The 24,481-nt window shown below is 40.6% G+C and overlaps 2 protein-coding genes across 2 annotated transcripts in view; one reads left to right on the forward strand and one right to left on the reverse strand.

Annotated features, from left to right (window-relative positions):
• Nucleotides 1-1,098: 1,098 nt before the first annotated feature.
• On the reverse strand, nt 1,099-10,055 carry RFK (riboflavin kinase). The gene is made up of 4 exons (XM_032164321.2): nt 9,639-10,055; nt 7,965-8,116; nt 4,122-4,224; nt 1,099-3,093 (listed from the first exon to the last, which is right to left on the reverse strand). Exons 1-4 carry the CDS (start codon nt 9,739-9,741, stop codon nt 2,963-2,965), a joined length of 489 nt encoding a protein of 162 aa, XP_032020212.1. The 5' UTR covers nt 9,742-10,055; the 3' UTR covers nt 1,099-2,962.
• The window catches only part of GCNT1 (glucosaminyl (N-acetyl) transferase 1), a 116,547-nt gene continuing 101,985 nt past the window's right edge, over nt 9,920-24,481 (forward strand). The window contains exon 1 of the mRNA XM_058445330.1: nt 9,920-9,969. The gene's annotated coding sequence lies outside the window, so the exon portion shown is untranslated. The remainder of the gene's footprint in view (nt 9,970-24,481) is intronic.

Raw genomic sequence — 24,481 nt, forward strand, 5'->3', positions numbered from 1 at the left:
TAGAGTCACAGCGACATCAGAGTGTCAATGGTGAATTTGGAGCTGACAGCAGGTCACAGACTTAAGTCTCATAGTTCACCAATTCTCTTGTTGTTTAATATGTATTTAACCCATCCATTGAATTCTTAATTTCAATTTTTCTTTATAACTATATATTTTGGACAATTCTCAATTATCTGCCCAATTTTTACTTTACTTTAAATGTTAAGAGACAGGATCTTACTATGGTGCCCAGGCTGGGGTGCAGTGGCTAGTCACAAGTGCCCATAACAGCACACTATACCCTTGAATTTCTGGCCTCAAGTAATCCTCCTGCTTCAGCCTCCCAAATAACTAGGATTACAGGCACATGCCACAGCACCCAGCTGCCCCATTTTTATACAACACCTTGCCATTTTACCATTTTTGTTACTCTTTTACTTCATTACACATATTAAACAGTCATTTCAAATTCTATATCTGATAACCCTGGATCTGCCATCTCTGTAGAGCTTATTTTACAACTTGTTTCTGCTAACTTTTGTTTATGATGGCATCTTTTTTGGCAGAATAGGTTTGTTTCTTGGCTCCATCTCTGAAGACCAGACTTCCACTTCCATCTCCCAGTCAGAATCATGTTTCATGGTAAGCTCTAACTGCAGGCTTGTAAGCCTCCATAGTTGAGGAAGATGAGAGTTCTGGAGATGAGTGTTCAAAGAGTACCAGCATGCAACAGAGAAAGGCAAACGAGTTCTAAGTTGCTGCTTATGGGGTTGGTGGCAAAAGACAAGAAGGTTACAGAACTCTGTTTTGGGGCAGGAGTTATGCAAGGGAACCCAGACCTATCTATACTCTTCTGGCTCTTCTAACTCCAAAATGTAACAGGAACCCTTACTCTCAGGAAATGGACTTTAGTAGTGATCCCCTGTGAATGCTCTCCAAATAAACCTCAGTCACTGTGTTGCAGGCATAAAACACAGGGGATCCTGAAGGCAAGTCCCTTTGTTGTAGAACTACAGCTGCCACGTATATCTTGCTCTTCAGGCAACTTAACACACTTAGAGTAGCAATCAGCCAACAAATTCGAAATACATAAAGCTGACACAGGGAAAGAAAAAATATCACTTAGTCAAAATTTATTTCAAGGCCTGAAAACATTCAGACTAATCAAAATGGTACTACTGTAACTTCTTATAATACATAATATAAAAGTTTTTGAAAAATATAGACACAACCCCTAAACAACACACTATCTGATTCTCAGAAGCAATGGCTATTTAACACGATGTAAAGGGACAATAACATATCAAAGAACTTTCACACACCTAAAGAGAGCATTTAGCAGCAAGCTAGTCAGACAAAACAAACACAAATATTTTCACATTTCCTATGATTGTTTTAAACTTTACTTCATAAAGCCACTGATAATTGAGGCTTCTTTCAAGTATAAGAGTTCTAAAAGTAAAAACTGTTTTTGACATATTTTTATAAAGAAATAAAAAGCAAAACACAATCCAACTGTATTTATGAGTCCCTCTTCTCCAACAGCTTTAGATGTTTTTCTGAGTACTTTTTATACAAAATATTTTTACTAAGATCAGTTCTAATTCACTTATGCAGATTAGGGGAAAATGATTCATAATAAATTAACTTTAAAATTACCTTCTATCTGCTTCTACCTCTATCCCCCCATCACCACCAAATCTGTTGCTACAGTGAACAATGATGCAATGTACTGTTTGAAGGGGCCCAAAGCAATCTGTAATCTTAATTTCCCACATATTAGTTAGTAGGAGGAAAAATCCACAGTATGAAGGCTATTTAACTAAAACTTCATGCTTTTCCCTCAAGCTGTAAGTACTCTTTAGCATTAAATTACATCGTGCATATACAACTACACCCATTTAGATTTGCCTTGGAATATAATTTCAAGGCCTTAAATATTAAAAATAATTTTATAACTATTTCATAGTTTAATTGGCTCTTAAATCGTTTTGCTAGGGGGGAAACATTTTGTGTTCTTTAAGAAATTGATACGTGTAAATGTGTTCACTTAAATCTTGAGAAAACCTAAGGATGAAGTCTGTTGTTTCGTTTTTCCTAAAAAAGGAAAAAAGAACCAAAGAAAAATGTTGAAGAACAAGAATATTTACTGTTAAAATGAAGAAACATTATCCAACAAAAAGGAGACATACAGATTTGAAAACACTTATTTTACTGTCTTCAACAACAACAAAAAAACAGATAGGCAGGGGAAGTCCAGAGGACTCAGAATTGAAGCAGCTCTGTACAATAATGAAGGTAGTACAATGATGTGACTGCAAAGAAGATGACTAAAACAAAATTTTACAAACATCTTCATGTTTGTAATGTATTAATGCACAAAATATCAAAAATAGAAAGTCTGAGTTTCTTCCCTGCAGGTTTATGATAAACTATCAACCTTCTATTTAATGCATTTCCTTTTTTTTATTGAGATAGGGTCTCGCTATGTTGCCCAGACTGGTCTTGAACTCATGAGGTCAAGCAATCCTCCCACCTCGGCCTCCCAAAGTGCTGGGATTAGCGGTGTGAGCCACTGCACTTGGCCTTAATGCATTTACTTTTATAAGCCTTCTCTGTTTAGAAGTACACATTACACAAGTACATACATGCTGGCATTTTACCATGAAAATTTTAGTTTTCATCACAAACCAGTGACTTGTCTTTTTACCCACACTTATACACATGTAATACCTTTCTAGTGGTACATTTTAATCAATATGTATTTTTTAAATCTTGATTTTTAACTCAATCTTTTTAGTGCTATGACATGATGGGCTTAATTTAACAGTTGAAGCATGATATGATAACATTGTACTGTTTAAACTAATTCACAACTGTAGTAAAGTGTTTGATTTTTAGTGTATAACCAAGATGATCTGGACAGTAATAAACACAGAAACACAGAAAACAGGGAATGAATAAATAATACAATTTTTCATCAGTGGCCATTCATTATTTTGCTTTTGGAAACCTGGAAGAAATTGTCTTCTTTGATTTTCAAATGTTCTGGTAACTCTAGTTGTTTCTTAGCTTCTTCAATATCACCTTGAATTGCTGAAATAAGTGACTCTGCAGAGAGAATATACCAGGTAAAAATGATGAAAAACCATTAACATACTTTTTACTACTCCTCTGTTTAGCCAATCCTAAGAACTCACAGGATGGCAGTATCTCTGCACAGGGTAGATACCCAATAAATGTTTGTTCCATCACTCCTTCCAGGCCTAAGTCAATGGTACACAAAAGATATGTCCCTAGGCCGGGCGCAGTGGCTCGCGCCTGTAATCCCAGCACTTTGGGAGGCTGAGGCGGGCAGATCACCTGAAGGCCGGAGTTCGAGACCAGCCTAGCCAGCACGGTGAAACCTGACTCTACTAAAACTACAAAAATTAGTGGGGTGTGATGGTGGGTGCCTGTAATCCCAGCTACTCGGGAGGCTGAGGCAGGAGAATCGCTTGAACCTGGGAGGGGGAGGTTGCATTAAGAGTGGGCGTCACTGCACTCCAGCCTGGGTAACAAAGAGCAAAACTCCGTCTCAAACAAACAAACAAAAAAAGGTATGTCCCTAATCTTATAATTTAAGAGAAAGGCATAGGCATAAACGTACACTGCAAATATCAAAGGGAGGAAAAAAGCATTCACTATTCTTTTTGGTTGGTATTTACACTTGTAAAAGAAACTTTATAACAGAGTTAAAACTATCACACTACACTAATACATACCTGATAACATTTGTTTCAAACGTTCTCTGATTTACTATATCTCAAACTTTCACGCATTTTAAAAGATTTCATCAACTTCATACTGCTGGAGAGAAGCAGCCAGCCTGCTAGGTTCAAAGCTAGACTCTGTTATTTACTATGTGACTTTGAGAATGTTACTTAATCTCTCTGTGCCATTTTCTCATCTGAGAAATAGGCAAAATAATCCCTCACAGGTGAAAGAGGATAAATTCACATAAAGCAATTAAAAACGGTGCCTGGCATATATTAAATGCTCAAATATTATCTGTCCTGCCATCATTATTACTGGTAGTAGTGGTAGAGGTAACTGTGGTAGCAGCAGTAATATTTAAGAAGATCAAAATAAGAACTTACCTAAAGAATCAAAGTTCTTTTCTGGTCTCAGGTAGCCAACAATGGCCACATTGAGGATTTCCCCATAGAAGTCCTCTTTGAAGGTATGCATGATATGTGTTTCCTATAGTCAAGAAATGTTACAAAGAGTGCTATCAGACTACAGTGTACTGAAATCTGAAATACATCTTCATGTTTATGGTGAGTTAATTTAAATGAAACAACACTCCTTAAACTTTTAAAGATTTAGGTTAAAATCTAAGTGCAGTTTTTCCTAAATTTTCCCAGCACTCCTGTTTGTGCGCCGATCTTATAAACATAACTGAGTGAGGTGGCAGTGTCTGGCATGATTTGCTGTTACTTAAAAACAAACAAACAATAACAAAAAAACCAACACATATCCAAGGAAGTAAGTATCTTATCAAGGTGAGAAAACAGGACACCAAAGAGAGAATGAGCAAAGTATTAAAAGATGTTACTACTAAACAACTAGTTGTAAGATCAGTCAGCATTTGCACACCTCTGACACACAACGTATATGGAAACTTCAGAGTTTGGCAGAGCTGAGGACTGAAGGGGCAGGAGAGCCATGCAGCTTCCTGATCAGGGAGTGAAGTGGCAAAAGGGTACACGGCGCGTTAAAGCAAAATGCTGCATGAGGTAGAAAGTGCCTCAGAATCTAGTTCAGCTAAATCATCTGGGCAGTACCGTGGTTAAGAGCACTGACTTAGAGTCAAAAGTCTGGGTTCCCACAGGTTAACTGTATAACTAGCTTCCGCGGGGCTCAGTTTTCTCGTCTGTAAGGGCGGGGGGCGGCTTAAGTTAGAAGAGACATTAAGTGCCCCATGGCTTTGGGGCTATGAACCAATATATTCTTTCTTTTCAGTAAACATTTGAATAATAAAAAAGAAACTAAGATATGTAAGACCAGTTAGGTGCAGTAGCTCATGCCTGTAATCCCAGCACTTTGGGAGGCGGAGCCGGGAGGATCACTTGAGGTCAAGAGTTCAATACCAGCTTGGCCAACACGGCAAAACCCCGTTCTTTACTAAAAACACAAAAATTAGCTGGGCATGGTGGTGCATGCCTATAGTCCCAGCTACTCAGGAGGCTGAGGCAGGAGAATTGCTCCAACCCAGGTGGCGGAGGTTGCAGTAAGCCAAGATCACACCACTGCACTCCAGCACTCTAGCCTTGGCGACAGAGCGAGACTCCATCTCAAAAAGAAAATTAAAAAATAATTTTAAAAAAAGTAAGACCCTGACACTGACAATTATAAGACATTATTGAGAGAAATGGCAAACTTCCAAAGTAATCTACGAATTCAATGCTGCCCCAATCAAAATCCTAGCGGGTTTTTTAAAATAGGAGAAACTGACAAGTGACTCTAAAATTTATATGGAAAAGCCAAAATTATCCAAGAAAATCTTGAGAACAAAACTAGAAGGCTTCTACAACTAGGTATCAAGACCTATATAAGACAAGCTAACCAAGCATGTATTTGAATTTTTGGACTCACACACATATAAGGTCACTTGATTTATGTCCTTAGGTGACACTGCAGCACTGTTGTGAAAGGATGGTATTTTCAATGAATAGGCTGGGTCAATTCTACATCCATATGGGAAAAAATATTAACTTAAATCCCTACCAGATACCATACTAAAAAAGTCAATTTGAAGATATGTCAGTCAATTACACTTCCAGAAAAAAACCACAGACAAGTATCTTCATGACTTTTGAGTAATCAAAGATTTCTGAAACAGATTATATAAAGCACTAACCATAAAAAAAAAAATTGAACTAGATTGTATTAAAATTAAGAACCTCTGGGCTGGGTGCCATGCTCATGCCTGTAATCCTGGCACTTTGGGAGGCTGGGGCAGGAAGATTGCTTGAGCCCAAAAGCTTGAGACCAGTCTGGGTAACATGCTGAAACTTCACCTCTATAAAAAAATTTGAAAATAGCCAAGCATGGTGGCACATGCCTGTGGTCCTAGCTACTCGGGAGGCTGTGATGGGAGGATCACTTCAGCCCAGAAAATTGAGGCTGCAGTGAGCTGAGATTGCACCACTTCACTGCAGCCTGGGTGACAGAACAAGACCCTATCTGAAAAAACAAAACAAAACAAAACTCTTCTTCAACACACCATTGAGTTAAAACACACAAACACACACACAAATGAAAGAAATTTGTAAGACAATACACAGCTCCAACAAAGGAAGTGGATCTAGATGTGTTACTAAGAACTTACTTAAGGTCAGTAAGATAACGCTTTTTTTTTTTTTTTAAAGGGCAAAGGTCTGGCACAGGCACTTCACAGATGTGTGTTACTGGCAAAGGCAAGCAAAAGTTCAATTTTCCACTGGTAAGATACGCCTATGTTTCAAATTCAATTTTTCCTAACACTCAAAAAGCATTCCTTAACTGGCTGTATAATAACATTTTTGTTATCTGAGTAGCCAAAGACAAATTAGTTATGGGCTATTGTCCCCTCCCCTTCTTTTCCTTCCTCATTCAACAGAATGGTATTTTGTGATCTTTCGATTGTTTTCCTTGTCTCCAAAAAATAATTTTCAAATCATTAATACTCAAAAATAACTGAAATACTGAGCAAAATGTTAAGTACTTCTGGGTCATTACTATTGCTTATGCCAGCATTTAGCTCTGTAGTTTTCCCAGCAGTGACACACTTAACTTCTATTAACTCCACACAGAACAAAATTTAGCTTAACTGTAATTTGTTTTTGCCACACATTTGAGCTCACAAAAGATTCAGCCAAATCTAACAGATAAACACTGAAGTTGTGGGGTCTTGTAAAAAGAGTAGGGCAGAGAAGTATACCCTCAGGTAGTTTAAAAAGGCAAGAGAAAAGTACCAATGTGGGACTGCGTCAATAAGCACCATCCTCCATCCACCATCCATGTAGTAATCTGTTTTATCTTAAGAGGGTGACCAAGTAATTGATGCATGAAGTAAATGGTGAATGAAGTGCATTAATTGTGGCAAGCTCAATTTTATGAAACAGGCTTTTAAATCATTATCATCTTTGGTCAAGTGAGTCTTTCATAGACAGCAATTATCAAAGTCAGTATTATAATTTTGGTTTGTAACTCCACTCTATTTTCTACATAATTTAAAAAATAAATGCATAAAAAAACAATTATTAATCTTTGTTATTGGGTACCACAATGTATAAGGATGTAATCTGAGCTAGACGCAGGCAGTGGCATGCACCTATAGTCCCAGCTCTCTGGAGGCTGAAGGAGGAAGATTACTTGAGCCTATGAGTTTGAAGCTACAGTGTGCTACAACCTGGCCTGTGAAGAGCCACAGCACTTCAGTCTGGGCAACATAGTGAGTCCCCATCTTTAAAAAAAAAAAAAAAAAAAAAAAAAAAAAGATGCAATTTGTGAGTTCTGTATGCTATTGAAATTAAGTTGGTATAAACTCAAATTAAACTTTTAGAATTTCAGGATGTTAAATATAAACCCCATGGTAACCACAAAGACAGTATCTATAGAAATACACAGAAAGCAATGAGAAAGGAATTAAAATGTCACTACAAAACAAAACAAAAAGCACACTACCACAAAACGCAGTAATAGAGGAAATGAGGGACATAAAAGTTATAAGGCATATAAAAAACAAATAGCAAAACAGTAGATGTCCCTCCTTATCAGAAATTACTTTAAATGTAAATGAATTAAACTCTCCAATTAAAAGGCAGAGATTGCCCAAAATTCCAGTATTTGAACTATATTGTGATTACCATTGATAAGCTATTTCTGCAACGAATACTGTAATTATTATTCTAAGTCATCATACCGTTTTCAGTTACAGGGCAAAATATAATGCTTACCATAGACTTCTTCGTATTCTTGTAATATGGGTTCCATCCTATGCTCACCACCATCTTATGGACATCTCCACTTCCAACACTGGCCCAACCATAGTAAATGCCAGTGGATATATCAGCTGGAAGATTGTCTACCACTTGCTCAGGAAAATTAGCTAAACAACAGAAGAAAATATTTTGAGTCTTACAAATTTCGTATTAAATGTCTGTAGCCGAGTGCAGTGGCTCATGCCTGTAATTCTAGGACTTTGAGAGGCCAAGGCAAGAGGCTCACGTTGAGCTCTGGGGTTTGAGACTGGCCTGGGTAACATAGCGAGATCTTATCTCTATTAAAAAATTAAAAAATTAGCTGAGGATGGTAGCCTGCACCTATAGTCTAAGCTACCAGAGAGGCTGAGGCAGGAGGGTCAGTTGAGCCCAGCAGATGGAGGCTGCAGTAAGCTATGATCGCACTACCACTGCACTCCAGCCTGAGTGGCAGAGCCAGATTCTGTCTCAAAATAATAATAATAAACAAACATTTGTAAAAATCACATGCAAGGCTAATGTAAATCATTACATTCACAAGACTTCTACAACTTTGCCTGTGAGTATCAATCTCATCCTTCCATTTTCCAGCTCAGATATCCCTCTCCTATTCATGTGAATAGGTTATGAATAAAGTACCAGGTTAGTATCTAAAGCCCTCCAAAAAAATCTATACTCTTTGAGTAGGAGGCAAAAAACAAGTACCAGAGTAGATGGATTTTTTCAGATCTGTTCTTTCCTAACCAGGTACTGAATCACTTGAAAAGTTTCTTTTTTCTTTTTTTTTGAGACGGTGTCTCACTCTGTCGCCCAGGCTGGAGGGCAGTGGCACGATCTCACCTCACTGCAGCCTCCGTCTCCTGGGTTCAAGCGATTCTCCTGCCTCAGGCTCCCGAGTAGCTGGGATGACAGGCACGCGCCACCATGCCCGGCTAATTTTTGTATTTTTAGTAGAGACGGGGTTTTATCATGTTGGCCAGGCTGATCTCGAACTCCTGACCTCAGATGATCCGCCCGCCTCGGCCTCCCAAAGTGCTGGGATTACAGGCGTGCGCCATCACGCCCGGCCAAAGTTTATTATTTTTGAAATACACAAGTTCAAGGCTTACTTAATAAGTCAAGACGCAGCCCTGGCATGTATTTCTAAGCATGAATTAGTCAGGTCTCGATTATGGAAATTAATGTAGACAGACTAATAAGGTTAGCTGACTCTCATTCAACTACCTATGTTATCATTTGGACACTACATAACTACAAATTAAAAACAAAACCACCTTAAAGCCGGCTTACGAGTTCAGCCGACCTGGCCCACGTTACGTCTCTAATGGGCAAGACAAGCGCCATGCTTGACCAACTGTACCTTGGCTGGCCAGGGAGGCGTGAACGGGGGATCCTGCGATTCATCTCGGGCTTCCGGCCCTCACCACCCCTCAACCCCGTTCCCGCGGAGCTCGGAGCCAGAAGCAGGGACCAGCTCCCTCAACGTAGCCAACGGTCCTCCGCCACAGACAAGGGGATGCGGGAGGAGGAAGGGTGTCCCCTCTGCCCGCGGTCCGCAGGCCCCACGGCCCGGTCCCGAGTCCCCGGCTGCCGTTTCTCCCCGCTCCCCACGTGACCCGGCCCGGGGGACTCTGGCCGCCCTGCTCTCACCTGTGGGGATGCCCAGCTGCTTGGAGCCGCGGCCGAAGCCCCGCACCACTTGGCCCCGGCAGAAGTAAGGCAGGTGCCTCATAATACAGTCCGCTCGGGGCATGGGCTGCAGCCCGGTCTCCGCGTCCTCCGGAGCCGCCGTCGACGCGGTGCCCAGACCCCGGACCAACCGGGGGGGAGGAGCGTGAGCTCTGCCTGCCGCGGGGGCGCACCAGTGGCCGCACGACGCCGACCACACGCCACGGCTAAACGCTGACGCCGCCGACCCAACAAATGCCGCCTAGCGCCTCAGGAGCTGCGTCTCCGCTGAAGGGCAGCGGAGACAACCGAAGTAAGTGCCGGGTGTGGGCGGGGTGGGGGGAAGGGGCGGCCCGAAGCCCAAAGCCGGCCTCCGCCCCGCCGGCGTGCGCTCGCTTCTTCAGCCCAACGCCTCGAGCCCGCTCGGATTCCGTAGCCCCGCCCCCATCATAGCCCCGCCCCGCCGCTGCCTCGCCCAGCTTCCGGCGCAACTCCCGTCGCAGGCTCCCGCCGCAGGCACCTAATGTCTGGGTCGCGGGCTTCGTTTCAGCCCCTGGCGATGGGAACTAATGTGGAAACCCCGTTTTCAACCTGAGAGCCGAGAAAGCACAATTCTCGAACAATTCTGTTTTTTTTTTTCCTTCCTCCTGTTCGTAATAATCCGGAAGCCAAAGCGAGACGCTTTTTAGCTCATTGGCAACCGCTGGATTGAACATCAGGCATCGCTCGTTCCGTTCGTTCTTTAAATATTTATTAAAGCTCCTAAATTCAGACCAAAGATCGCCTCTTCACAGAGGCTTTTCCTGGCCGCCCTACCGGAAGCGGTCGTCCCCCTGCCGGACCACTGATCACGTTCTGGAGTTACTAATATATTCGAATGTAAGCTCCAGGGAAGCAGTCCCTGTCTGTGACGCTGTTAACCCCAGTGACTAGTGGAAGGTTACCGAGATGGGCGGTGACTGTCCCCTCTAGGCTGTCTTCTGGACAACTTCACAAGCCCGATAACAGGCAGTCCCTCTACTGCAACGCAAATAGAGGCCTTCGTACCCTCGGAACTGTAAACACGCACGCTCCTAGGGAAGTAGCTCTGGGCTCACAGGATATGCAGGGTGCAAGTTTATAAGAAGGTGCATCCTCTTACGTCTGAAAGACGAAGTTTTTTTATTTTTTTTTAATTTTGAATCAATGGAATCCAGAGAAGAAGTTTAATTTTTTCTTTTTTGCTCTATATATTTGTATAAAATTCTGTGCAGACCGTGTAGTCTCTTTCTACCTTACATGTATGCATCTCTGATAATATTTACCTTATACTAAATTTACGTTCTAGGCCAGGCTCAGTAGCTCACGCCTGTATTCCCGGTAGTTTGAGAGGCCGACGCGGGAGGATTGATTGAGCCCAGGAGGTCGAGGCTGCAGTGAGCTATGATCACGCCACTGCACTCCAGACTGGGCGACACAGTGAGACACCCCCACCCCTTAAAAGAACTAGAGAAGAGGAAGGAAGGGAGGGAAGGGAAAGGAAAGGGGAAGGAAAAGTGAAAGGGAAGAAAAGGGAAGGGAGAGAAGGACCCAAAGAATCAATTATGGTCAGTAACTTATCTATACGGAATTAAACAAAGAATAATGAGAATAACCACAATATAATACCGGTAGTAAGAGGAGTAATAGCAAGTTGTGAAAAGCAATTAAATTATCTGGAGAGGCTTAAGAGTTATTTTAGCAAGGTGTGTACAGGATTCCCTCACTCTTGACTCCCGTCCTTAATAAGAATGCTGCATTCCTTCTAGTATAGGGAGGATGTCTCTCATATGGTAATTTCATCTGCTTCTAAGAAACAGAAAAGAGGTCAGAATGATTTTTTTGTATCTATTGTTTTTCAAGTGCTTTTAATTCAAAATAGTCAATATGCAAGAATGGTATATTTTTAACTTCATCAGCAGTGATACACCTAATAAGAAAAGCCTGGTGGTGAGAACTTGATAAATCATCCCTGGGTCTTACTCCACTAAGCCTTAGGTTGCAAGAAGGTATGAGAATTAAATGAGATAAAATAATTAAATGAATCATAGGAGGTAAATGAGGAGGGGTGGTTTTAAGAATAGAGAAAATGCTAAGTATTTTTCACACTGTCTCATGTAATGCTGTCATCAGCTTTGTTGGAAAGCATTAACCTAAACGTATAAAAATGGGCGGGTCATGGTGGCTCACGCCTGTAATCCCAGCACTTTGGGAGACGGAGTCAAGCGGATCCCTTGAGCCGAGGAGTTCAAGACCAACCTGGGCAAAATAGGGAGACTTCCGTCTATACAAAAAATTTTAAAATAAAAATAAGAAAGAAAGAGAGAAAAAAGAAAGAAAAGAAACAAGAAAAAGAAAAGAAAGGGGAAAGAAAAGAGGAGAAAGTAAGAAAAAAAATTTTTTAAATCAGCCAGGGCCTGGCACAGTGGCTCATGCCTGTAATCCCAGCACTTTGGGAGGCTGAGGCCGGTGGATCACTTGAGCTCAGGAGTTGGAGACCAGCCTGGGCAACATGGTGAATCCCCGTCTCTACAAAAAATACAAAAATTAGCCGGGTGTGGTGGCGCTCGCCTGTGGTCCTAGAAACCCCGGAGGGTGAGGCACGAGAGTCGCTTGAACCTGGCGGCAGTTGCAGTGAGCTGGAGATCACGCCACTGCACTCCATCCTGGGCAACAGAGGGAGACTCTGTCTCAGCCAGGTGGTGGTGGCTTGTGCCTTTAGCCCCAGCCACTTGGGAAACTGAGGAGTGAGGATCGCCTGAGCCCCAGAATTTGAGGCAGCAGTGAGCTGTAATTGAACCACTGCACTCCAGCCTAACGACAAAGCGAGACACGGTCACTAAAAAATAAATAGGCCCGGCGCAGTGGCTCTTGCTTGTAATCCCAGCACTTTGGGAGACCGAGGCAGGTGGATCACCTGAGGCCAGGAGTTCAATACCAGCCTGGACAACATGGCAAAACCCCGTCTCTACTAAAAATACAAAAATTAGCTGGGCATGGCAGTGAACGCCTGTAATCCCAGCTGCTCAGGAGGCTGGGGCGGAAGAATCACTTGAACCCAGGAGGCGGAGGTTGCTGTGAGCCGAGATTGCTGTATTGTACTCCAGCCTGAGTGATAGAGCAAGATTCCTTCTCAATAAATAATACATAAATAAATAGATAGATTTTAAAAAAAGAGAGATGTAGGGAAAAGAAAGATCAGACTGTCACTGTGTCTATGTAGAAAGGGAAGACATAAGAGACTCCATTTTGAAAAAGACCTGTACTTTAAATAATTGCTTTGCTGAGACGTTAATTTGTAGCTTTGCCCTAGCCACGTTGCCCCAGCCACTTTGACACAACCTGGAGCTCACAAAAGCACGTGTTCTATAAAATCAAGGTTTAAGGGATCTAGGGCAGTGCAGGACGTGCCTTGTTAACAAAATGTTTACAAGCAGTATACTTGGTAAAAGTCATTGCCATCCTCTAGTCTCAATAAACCAGGGGCACAATGCGCTGCGGAAAGCCGCAGGGACCTCTGCCCTTGGAAGCAGGGTATTGTCCAAGGTTTCTCCCCATGTGATGGTCTGAGATATGGCCTCGTGGGATGAGAAAGACCTGACTGTCCCCCCAGCCCGACACCCGTAAAGGGTCTGTGCTGAGGTGGATTAGTGAAAGAGGAAAGCCTCTTGCAGTTGAGATGGAGGAAGGCCACTCTCTCCTGCTTGCCCCTGGGAACTGAATGTCTCCGTGTAAAACCAGATTGTACATTTGTTTAACTCTGAGATAGGAGAAAAGCTGCCCTGTGGAGGAAGGCGAGACATGTTTGCAGTAATGCTGCCTTGTTATTCTTTACTCCGCTGAGATGTTTGGGTGGAGAGAAACGTAAATCTGCCTACGTGCATGTCCAGGCATAGTACATTCCCTTGAACTTAATTATGATATAGGTTCTTTTGTTCACATGTTTTTTTTTGACCTTCTTATTATCACCCTGCTCTCCTACTACATTCTTTTTTGCTGAAATAATGAAAATAATAATCAATAAAAACTGAGGGAACTCAGAGGCCAGTGCCAGTGCAGGTCCTTGGTGTGCTGAGTGCCGGTCCGCTGGGCCCACTGTTGTTTCTCTATACTTTGTCTCTGTGTCTTATTTCTTTTCTCAGTCTCTTGTCCTACCCGACTAGAAATACCCATAGGTGTGGAGGGGCAGGCCACCCCTTCAGGAGAGTCTTGTAGAATGTTTAAGATGGAGCAGTCAGGCCCCAATCTTTAAAACTACCATTTACATGTCAAGTCATATGGGTAATTACTGTGTAATCAGCATAGGATATAGAAGAAAGAATTTTTTTTTTTTTTTTTTGAACCAGAGTCTCACTCTGTCACCCAGGCTGGAGTGCGGTGGCGCGATCTCGGCTCACTGCAACCACCACCTCCTGGGCTCAAGTGATTCTCCTGCCTCAGCCTCCCGAGTAGCTGGGACTACAGGTGTATGCCACAACACCCGGCTAATTTTTGCATTTTTAGTAGAGACAGGGTTTCATCATGTTGGCTAGGCTGTTCTAGAACTCCTGGCTTCAAGTGATCCGCCTTCCTCGGCTTCCCAAGAAGGAAGAATTCTGATCATTGTCCACCACTGCTCAATAGTGTTCAATGGCTCCTCCCCTCTGACTGAAGAATAAACCTTCCAAGAGTTGTACTTCTAAGAACTCTCATCAAGTACTTAATCTGTTGATCAAAGCAGACCCCTCCACCTTGCTTCAGAGGCCAAAGAATATGCTTCAAATAATTCAAATAATTAGTCTGTAGGCTATAGGATTTATCATTTTTCTTACTAATTTGACTCCAAAAATATGCTACCTAGCATTCTCAGTAAATCTAGAGTTGAGAGTCTATGTGTCTTTGCCAAACTTACTGCTTTTAACCAAGGAAGTATTCTAAAACATGCTTTTTATTTCCCCCTCTGAACTGCACTTGCACATCCTTTCATCCGCCTGTAGGGAAAGAGTCCACTTCTGTGGTTTAAGTTGTCTCTGTAGAAAGAAGGATCACAAATAAGACTAAAGAGAAAGTAGAACTGGCAACTTGTGAAGGAAAAGAAGGCCTACTCTAAGTAAGCAATAAAAAATGAATCTGAAGAATTCTTAAAATTCAGCAATAAGAAAATAAGCAACTGAATTAAAAAATAAGCAAAAGATCTGAATAAGCATATGAAAAGATGTTCAACATCATATATCATGAGGGAAATACAAATTAAAACAACAATGAGATACTACTATATATCAACTAGAATGGCCAAAATTCAGAACACTGACAACACCAAATGCTGGCAACAATGTAGAGCAACAGGAACTTTCATTCATTGTTGGTGGGAATACAAAATGGTACAGCCCCTTGGAAGACAATATGGCAGTTTCTTATAGAACTAAACATACTTTTACTATATTATCCAGAAATTGTGCTCACTTATATTTAATCAAATGAGGTGAAAACTTTTGTCCACACAAAAACCTATTTGTTTTTACCCCAATCCATTTTTACCCCTACTCCCACTGAATGCAAATTGAATGGATGAATGGATGTTTTATTTCTATTTTATTTTACTTTTATTTTGTTTCACATGGATGTTTATAGCAGCTTTATTCAGAATTGCCAAAACGTGGAAGCAACTGTGATGTCCTTCAATAGGTGAATGGATAAACAAGCTGTTGTATATCCATATAATGCCATACTATTCTGTGCTAAAAAGAAATGAGCTATCAAGCCACAAAAAGACCTAGAGGAAACTTAACTGCATATTACTAAATGAAAGAAGCCAGTCCGAAAAGGCTACAGAACGCATGAGTCCAATTATATTACATTCTGGATAAAACTATGGAGACAGTAAACAGATCAGTGGTTACCAGGGTTTGGGGAAGTTGGAGGTCGGAGGGAGGGATGAATGTGAAGCACGGGATTTTTAGGGCAATGAAACTATTCTGTATGATACTGTCCTCATGAATATATGACATTATGCGTGTATCAAAACCCATAGAACTATACAGCAACAGCAGCTGCCAACCTAAAACTGCTCTAAAAGGTAGAGTCTATTAGTTTTTGAATAATTAATCTAAAAATTTCTGACTTGGAGTCTGACATCAAGGTTCACACCTTCCACACCTAAATAGTTACCAAGTCTCTCCCAATCCATTTTTACCCCTCCTCCCACTGAATGCAAGCCATGACCCCTTACCTGCACAGCTGTAGCCAACTCTCTATTCTCCCAGCCTTAGATTTGACACTAGTCTCTCTCTACCGCTTTTTCATGCTGCAATAACCTTTCAAATGCCAATCTGATCAAATCACACTAAAAGTCATGTTGTGCTTCCCCCGTCTTAGGATCAGTCTAAACTAAACCATTGTTCACAGATTCTCCCTATCACACTCCTCAGCTCCTGCCTCTACATTCTCTACCCAGAAGCCCTAGGGAACTTTACCAATTCCTCTAACTCACTCTTTGGACTTCGTATAAACAGGCTTCCCAGCATGGACTTCGTATAAACAGGCTTCCCAGCATGAGACAATGCTACCAGTAAGCCAGAGAGCAACAAGGGAACCCTGTGAGTCAGGTATGCTTGACAATGCCTTCCAGAGAGGTGGGACTTGAGTTAGAGCCTTGGGGCATGTGTGAATTGACTAAACAGAGAAGAGGAAAGAAAAATGTCTAGTTAGGGAGAGTTCCTGTGATCACATTTCCAAGAAAGGGATGTGCAATAAATAAGCCAGAACTACTAAGCTCTACTGAGAGGCGATAGAGCTTAGTAGTAGGTAAGAGGGACTCTGGTTCTTACACCAGTTTCCTGTCTGTGAGAAAGGAATAATCACCATAGCACCTCATAAAGCATTTGAAAGATTTAAGACTTAATGCATGTGAAGTAACTAAATTACTGTGTAATATGTAGTAAGCCTTCTGTATTGGCTGTTATGATGATGATTACCTGTTGATCTGTTATAGAAAATTCATTATAATCGGACTACAGTCCAAATAAGCTGGCTGAGCATAAGTGTCTTCAGAATTCTACCTTGGAAAACAGACATGTAAAATTCTACATAAAAGCCCAATATAGAAAATAAATAATGTTTTATTTATTTATGTATTTACATATTTATTTTAGAGATGGGATCTCACTATGTTGCCCAGGCTAGAGTGCAGTGGCTATTCACAGGCAAGCTCATAGCACACTACAGCCTCGAAATCCTGAAATTAAGCCATCTGCCTGCCTCAGCCTCCTGCATAACTGGAACTACAGGTGTACACCACCATACCATAAAAACAAGTGTTATTTTATAACCACAAATGTATTTGTGGTTCAAACTCACAAAATTTACTTCATGTAGTACAAATTTACTCAATAAGAACACATTAACGAAGTTTACAGTGTAAAGAAAGATAACTAATTTTTTTCCCTCACCCCTAATGCGTTCTTAGAAGGGACCCCCTGTAACAAAAAAACAGATTATCAAAGCAAGAGCAAACACATGTTTATTATCACATATATTTTATACGTATATGGGAGATGCCCAGGGAATGAATAATTCTCAAAGAGGTGACTCAGACCTCTAGCTTATATAAACTTCAATAAAGAACATTAAGGACCAGCACAGTGACTCACTGCTATAATCCCAGCACTTTGGGAGGCTGAGGCCAGAGGATCTCTTGAGCCCAGGAGGTCGAGGCTGCAGTGAGCCATGACCATGCCACTGCACTCCAGCCTGGGTGACAGAGCAAGACGCTGTCTCAAACAAACAAACAAAAAACACACTACATTTCTAAAGAAAGGACAAGACAGAGGAAAAGAACTTTGAATCTCTAGAGGTGGCAAATTATGGGAAGGCAAAATAATGGTAGATGAAGTCCACTTAGCAAAGCTTATTAATGTAGATTCCTCTTGTGCCATCTCCAGCCAGATGAGGGCTAAAGTTGCCTTCAGTGGTTAACTTTTGTCCTTCCAGGTAGAGAGGGAAGAAGGACACCTTTGTCTTTGTAAATCTGTGTCCTGCCACTAGGTAAACAGAGGAAGGGCAGAGAGCTTTCCTGTATCTGCTTCCTCCCACTTGCTCTTAGCTTAAAATTTTTTTGTCAAAGAGGCATATTTTTTGGTTAACACATCTGGTTTTCCTTCAACACTCTCACCTACGTCCAAATTTGCTTCCTATCACTGTTTGTACTGTTGTATCATATTAAATTCAGAAAACATATTTTAAAATAACATTTTGAAAACTAAATTCATAAAAGACATTTTTAAATGAAATATGCTTTGAATATTTAGAACCTGTTGAAGCACACAGATTGTAAATTACTCATCTGGTCTAACATTGTTATTTTGCACCAAAAAAAAGCAGACCGAGAGCCTACGACCTACTAAACCCAAAAGAAAACAGAGTCTACAAAATGCTGAGAATTTTCCTGTCCATCCCTTTGATAATGGACCTAAGATCACATTTGCTGGAAGAGTTAAGTGATCTCCAGGTCTGTCTGCTATATGCAGCTTCCTCATAATAACCCATAATGAAATGTTTACTTGGCTGATTTTTTGTTTGTTTGTTTTTTGAGACAGAGTCTCACTCTGTTGCCCAGGCTGGAGTACAATGGCATGATCTCAGCTCACTACAACCTCCACCTCCTGGGTTCATGTGATTCTCCTGCCTCAGCCTCCTGAGTAGCTGGCATTACAGGCATGCACCACCACGCCCGGCTGATTTTTGTATTTTTAGTAGAGACGGGGTTTCACCCTGTTGGCCAGGTTGGTCTCAAACTCCTGACCTTGTGATCTGCCCGCCTCGGACTCCCAGAGTGCTGGGATTACAGGCGTAAGCCACCGTGCCCAGCCCTGATTGTTTAATAAATACACCGCACATATGGAAATGGAAGGTTTTCAATAGTACTAATAAATAATTCTTATACCTGTATGGAATGTAAACAAACTTTTGTCAACTTCTACCCACGTGAGACATTAAAAATATCTCTAGAAAATTAGATTCTAATGTCAGGTCAGGCCTGAAAACCAAGAACTTACCTACAATATCAAATGTTTTAGAAAAAGTTATTCCTTCCTTCATCCATTCATTCACTGGCTGTTTTAATAGGGTCTACTCCAAATCAAGGGTGTGATGATTACTAATTTTTAAAAATCTGTACTCCACAAATATTTGAGTATCTACTGTTCCTTGTGTATTTCCCGTATGGCTTTTTGATTTTTGTTTTTTGTTTTTGCATTGAGCAAAAATTGCTTGCATTACAGGGGAAAAACTATGCAAATATAATGTTAAATTCTCACCACCAAAACCAAAAGCACTACAAGAATTTCATTCCTCATGCATCCACAAGGTGGCATATTACAATTTTGCTTTTTACTGACATGAACCTAGAACTGCGGTGACACATGAAATAAGAACTGCAAATGGCAAATGAAAGTTAGGGAATGAGGTTCATCAGGCCCTGTGCTAGATACGGGAGGATTCTGTACTCAGAAATGTTTGGGCTGCTCATTGCTTCATGTGCTTGGGTTTGGTTCTTTGGTGAAGCATGGCTACTGCATTCTATCTTCTTCCTCAATCACAAAAGATAAAAAGACTGTCTTAATTTGGAAAGTTAATGCTTTTTGGTGCTTCCTTTGAATATATATTTCACTATAGAAGAAGAAAATGGAAAAAGAGAAAAAGGAGGAGAAGAGCACCTAGAATTATAGGCAGAAGAAGTCAGACTTCTTTTCCATTAAAAAATTGTTTTTAATTATACATTTGGTGCTATGATGGTATAGGAGATAAAGATGCTAAAAATTTCTGGAATAAGAAAGAAGAAAAACTTTCTAGGACACTGGACTCTTTTCAGAATAATGAGTAAATACATCTGAGATTCTGGAGATGAACTTTCCCTCTGTTCAGCATAATTCCCCTTCTAAGGCAGGATTTACTGATTATGAAATTAACCATTCTTTAGTGTCCATGACAGCTGTATTCTCTCCAATTCATGATACCTTTGGCATGTGACCGCGATGGCAAAAATATAGGTGTTACCAACAGTAATTACATATAAAATTATTTCAGTTTGTCTTCAAAATTACTGGTGTTTCCCTCCTTTTTTCTCACAATGATGATACAACATTTTAGGATTTTTTTTTAATTTTAGAATTTTTTTTTCTGTCCAATATATAAAATAATACAGCTACTTAGAAAATTGGTCTAATCTGCTGATGTGTCAGCGTGGACTATATATTTAGAAGATGAAAAATAAAAGTGTGTCGTGGGGTGGTGGTATAGATTGGAAAATTATTACCAGCTGAATAAAAAATAGTAGGCTAAATTAAAAATGCTCCCAAATATTTTTCACTCCTTTTATTGAGAGGGGAGGCCCATTTCCTCTCCCCACTAAAACTGACCTGGTTGTGAAATTTGACCAATAAAATTTGGCAGAAGTGATATCGTGTAACTTCAAAGGTGTGCTTATAGAGAACTGTAGCAACTCTGTGACAGGCTTTGAATGCTCTCTGTTAGAAGCTGGGCATGGTATAAGTCCAGCTACCCTTCTAGAGAAAGAGATATATGAAGAGAGGCCTGAAGTATCCTGGACATTTCAGTCTCAAATGAGCTCCCGGAAGAAATACCACTCAGGTGAGCCCCAAGCAACCCAGAAAATAATTTGAAATAATAGATTATTTTAAGTCATCATTTTTTTTTTGTTTGTTTGTTTTTAAACAGAGTCTTGCTCTGTGGCCCAGGCTGAAGAGCAGTGGCGTGACTTCAGCTCACTGCAATCTGCATCTTCCAGGTTCAAGATTCTCCTGCCTCAGCCTCCCGAGTAGCTGGGATCACAGGCGCACACCACCACACCTGGCTAATTTTTGTATCTTTTTCTAGAGATAGGGTTTTGCCATGTTGACCAGGCTGGTCTCGAACTCCTGGCCTCAGATGATCTGCCCGCCTCAGCCTCCCAAAGTGCTGGGATTACAGGCATGAGCCACCAGACCCAACCCAAGTCATCAAATTTTGAGGTGGTTTGTTCTACAAAAATAGCCAAACCAGCTAGTGAGCTCTGTTTTGCCAATACTTTTTTCCTTTAAGTAGACTTTTTTTAAAAAGCAGTTTTAGGTTCACGGAAAAATTGAGAAGTACAGAAAGTTCCCATATACTCCCTGACCTTCAACACACACACACAAACACACAGCCTCCCTCACTATAGACATCCTGCACTAGGCATTAGAATGTACATGTTACAACTGATATACATACATTGACGCATTATCACCCCAAGTCTGTAATTTACATGAGAGTTCACTCTTGGAGTTATACATTCTATGGGCTTAGACAAAGGAATACTGACTTGTATCCACCATTATCATATCATACAGAGTATTTTCACCGCCATAAAAATCCTCTGTGCTTTGCTTATTCATCCCTCCCTCAACCCCCAAATCCTTGACAACCACTGATCTTTTAACTGTCTTCATAGTTTTGCCTCTTCCACAGTGACACATAGTTGGAATTATAAAGGATGTAGCATTTTCAGACTGGCTTCTTTCACTTAAAAATATGCAGTTAAGGTTCCTCCACGTCTTCATGGCTTGATGGCTCATTTATTTTTAGCATAGAATAATATTCCATTGTCTGTATGTATCATAGTTTATTTTCCTATTCACCTATTGAAGGACTTCTTGATTGCTTCCAAGTTTTGGCAATTCTGAATAAAGCTGCTCTAAACATCAATCTGCAGGTTTCTGTGTGAATATAGGTTTTCAATTAATTTGGATAAATACCAAATAATACAATTGCTGGATCATATGGTAAGAGTATGTTTAGTTTTATAGGAAACTGCCAAAGTGTGTAACAAAATGACTATACCATTTTGCATTCCCACCAGCAATGAAGGAGAGCTCCTGTTGCTGCACATCCTTGCCAGCATTTGGTGTGGTCAGTGTTCTGGATTTGGGCCCTTCCAATAGGCCTAGAGTGGTAATTTGCATTTCTCTGGTGACATATGATGTGAAACATCTTTTCATATGCTTATTTGCCATCCGTATATTATCTTTGGTGAAGTGTCTGTTCAGGTCTTTTGCTCGTTTAAAAACATCAGACCAGGTGCAGTGGCTCATCTCAGCACTTTGGGAGGCCAAGGTGGGAGGATTGCTTGAGCCCAGGAGTTCAAGACAGCCTGGGCAACATAGTGAGACCCTATATCTACAAAAAATATTTTAAAAATTAGTTGGGCATGGGTGATACGTGCCTGTAGTTCCAGCTACTTGGGAGGCTGAGGTAGAAAGATCACTTGAGCCTAGGAGATCAAGGCTACAGTGAGCCATGATTGTGCCACTGCACTCCAGCCTAAGCAACAGAGCAAGACCCTGTCTCAAAAAAAAAAAAAAAAAAAAAAGAAAGAAAAAAGAAAAATCGGCCAGGCGTGGTGGCTCACAGCTGTAATCCCAGCACTTTGGAAGGCCAAGGTGGGAGGATCACAAGGTCAGGAGTTCAAGACCAGCCTGGCCAATATGGTGAAACCCCGTCTCTACTAAAAATACAAAAATTAGCCAGGTGTGGTGGTGTGCACCTGTAGTCCCAGATACTCAGGAGGCTGAGGCAGGAGAATTGCTTGAACCCAGGAGGTGAAGGTTGCAGTGAGTCGAGATTGTGCCACTGCACTCCAGCCTGGGCAACAGAGCGAGACTCCATCTCAAAAAAGGAAAAAATTATCAGGTTGTTCACTTTCTTCTTGTTGAGTTTTACGAGTTCTGGCCAGGCACAGTGGCTCATGACTGTAACCCCAGCACTCTGGGAGGCTGAGCCAGGTGAATCACTTGAAGCCAGGAGTTAGAGACCAGCCTGACCAACATGGCAAAATCTAGTTTCTATTAAAAATACAATAATTAGCTGGGCATGGTGGCTCATGCCTGTAATTCCAGCTACTCAGAAGGCTGAGGTACCAGAATCATTTGAACCCCAGAGGCAGAGGTTGCAGCGAGCTGAGATTGTGCCATTGCACTTCAGCCTGGGCGGCAGAGCAAGATACCATCTCAAAAAATAAAATAAAAAGTCATCCCCATACACAAGGTCATCTAGATTTTCTCCTATGTTATCTTCTAGGAATTTTATAGTTTTGCATTTTACAAAATGATCCATTTTGAGTTAATTTTTTTTTTTTAGCTTCTGGGTCAGTGTTCTCTATTGCCACACTACTGCACTGCATTTACATTTCAAATTTCTAAAATAGGATTTAAATATTATAATAGAGTTATTTTTCTCATTTCGAACTAATTTTGGGCATGAGTATAAGGTCTATGTCTAGATTCTTTTTTTTTTTTCCTGCATGTAGATGTCCAGTTGTTCCAGCAGCATTTCTTGAACACTCTTGTCCGTTTTCTCCTTTGCTCCTTTGTGAAAGATAAATTCACTATATTTATTTGGCTCTATATCTGCCTTTCTGTTCTGTTCTATAGATCTATTTGTCCTCTTTTTCATCAACACTACTATGTCTTGATTACTTTTAGTAAATCCTGTAGTTTATAGTAAATCGTGAAGTCAGGTAGTGTCAGTCCTCTGACTAACACTCATGCATGATTATTTTGGCTATTCTGGGTCTTTTGTGTCTCCATATAAACTTTAGAATCAGTTTGTCAATATCACAAAATAACTTGCTGGGAATTTGGTTGGTATCCTGTTGAATCTATAGATCGCCTTGAGAAGAACGGACATCTTAACAATATTGAATCTGCCAATCCTTGAACATGGAATACTTCTTCATTTATTTAGTTCTTCTTTGGTTTATTTCATCAGAGTTTTTTAGTTTTTCTCATATAGATCTTGTACATATTTTGTTAGATTCATACCTAAGTATTCCATGTTTTGGGGTGTTAATATAAATGGTATTAATATTATGTTTCAAGTTTCTAATTCCACTGGTTAATTGCTGATATACCAGAAAGGAATCAAATTTTGTGTATTAATCTTGTATCCTGCAACCTTGCTATACTTATTTATTAGTTCCAGGAATCGTTTGTTGTGGTGGTTTATTCTTATGGATTTTCTATATAAATGTTCAGATCATCTGCAAACAAAGACAGCTTTATTTCTTCCTTCTCAATCTGCATACCTTTTATTTCCATTTCTTTCCTTACTGCATTAGTTACAACTTCAAAGTATGATTTTGAAAGGGAGTGGTAAGAGGGGAAATCTTTGACCTGCTCCTGCTCTGGGAAAGCTTCTAATTTTTCATCATTAGCTGTGGGGTGTTTTTGTAAATGTTCTTTATTCTACTGAAGAAGTTCCCTTTTATTCCTAATTTGCTGAGTTTTTGTCATGAATGGGTATTGGATTTGTCAAATAATTGTTCTGCATCTATTAATATGATCATGTTTTTTTCTTTTTTAGTCTGTTGAAATGATGAATTATTAATCATTAATTTTCAAACATTGAACCAGGCTTACATACCTGGAATAAATTTCCTTGGTCATGTATATAATTTTTTTTTCTTGCAGCCTCAGTTCAAAGGATCTTTTTGCACATTGTTGGATTTAACTTGCTAATACTTTGTTGAGAATTTTTGCATCTATATTCATGAGATACTGATCTGTAGTTTTCTTGAAATATCTTTAGTTTTGGTATTAGGATAATGCTGGCCTCATAGAATGAGTTAGAAACAATTTCCTCTGCTTCTATTTTCTTTTCTTCTTCTTTTTTTTTTTTTTAGATGGAGTCTCGCTCTGTCACCCAGGCTATAGTGTAGAGTGGCACAATCTCGGCTCACTGCAGCCTCTGCCTCCCAGGTTCAAGCAATTCTCCTGCCTCAGCCTCCCAAGTAGCTG

Source organism: Hylobates moloch, unplaced genomic scaffold (assembly GCF_009828535.3).
Source record: "Hylobates moloch isolate HMO894 unplaced genomic scaffold, HMol_V3 SCAFFOLD_10, whole genome shotgun sequence".
Taxonomy (NCBI): domain Eukaryota; kingdom Metazoa; phylum Chordata; class Mammalia; order Primates; family Hylobatidae; genus Hylobates; species Hylobates moloch.

Bases quoted from the DNA above. Each gene is read 5' to 3' on its own strand.
- RFK (XM_032164321.2), bottom strand. From the start codon at position 9,741: ATGCCCCGAGCGGACTGTATTATGAGGCACCTGCCTTACTTCTGCCGG. The intron at 4,225-7,964 runs GTAAGCATTATA...TCTTGACTATAG, and splicing joins AGAATACGAAGAAGTCTATG to GAAACACATATCATGCATAC. The intron at 3,094-4,121 runs GTAAGTTCTTAT...TTCTCTCTGCAG, and splicing joins AAAGAACTTTGATTCTTTAG to AGTCACTTATTTCAGCAATT.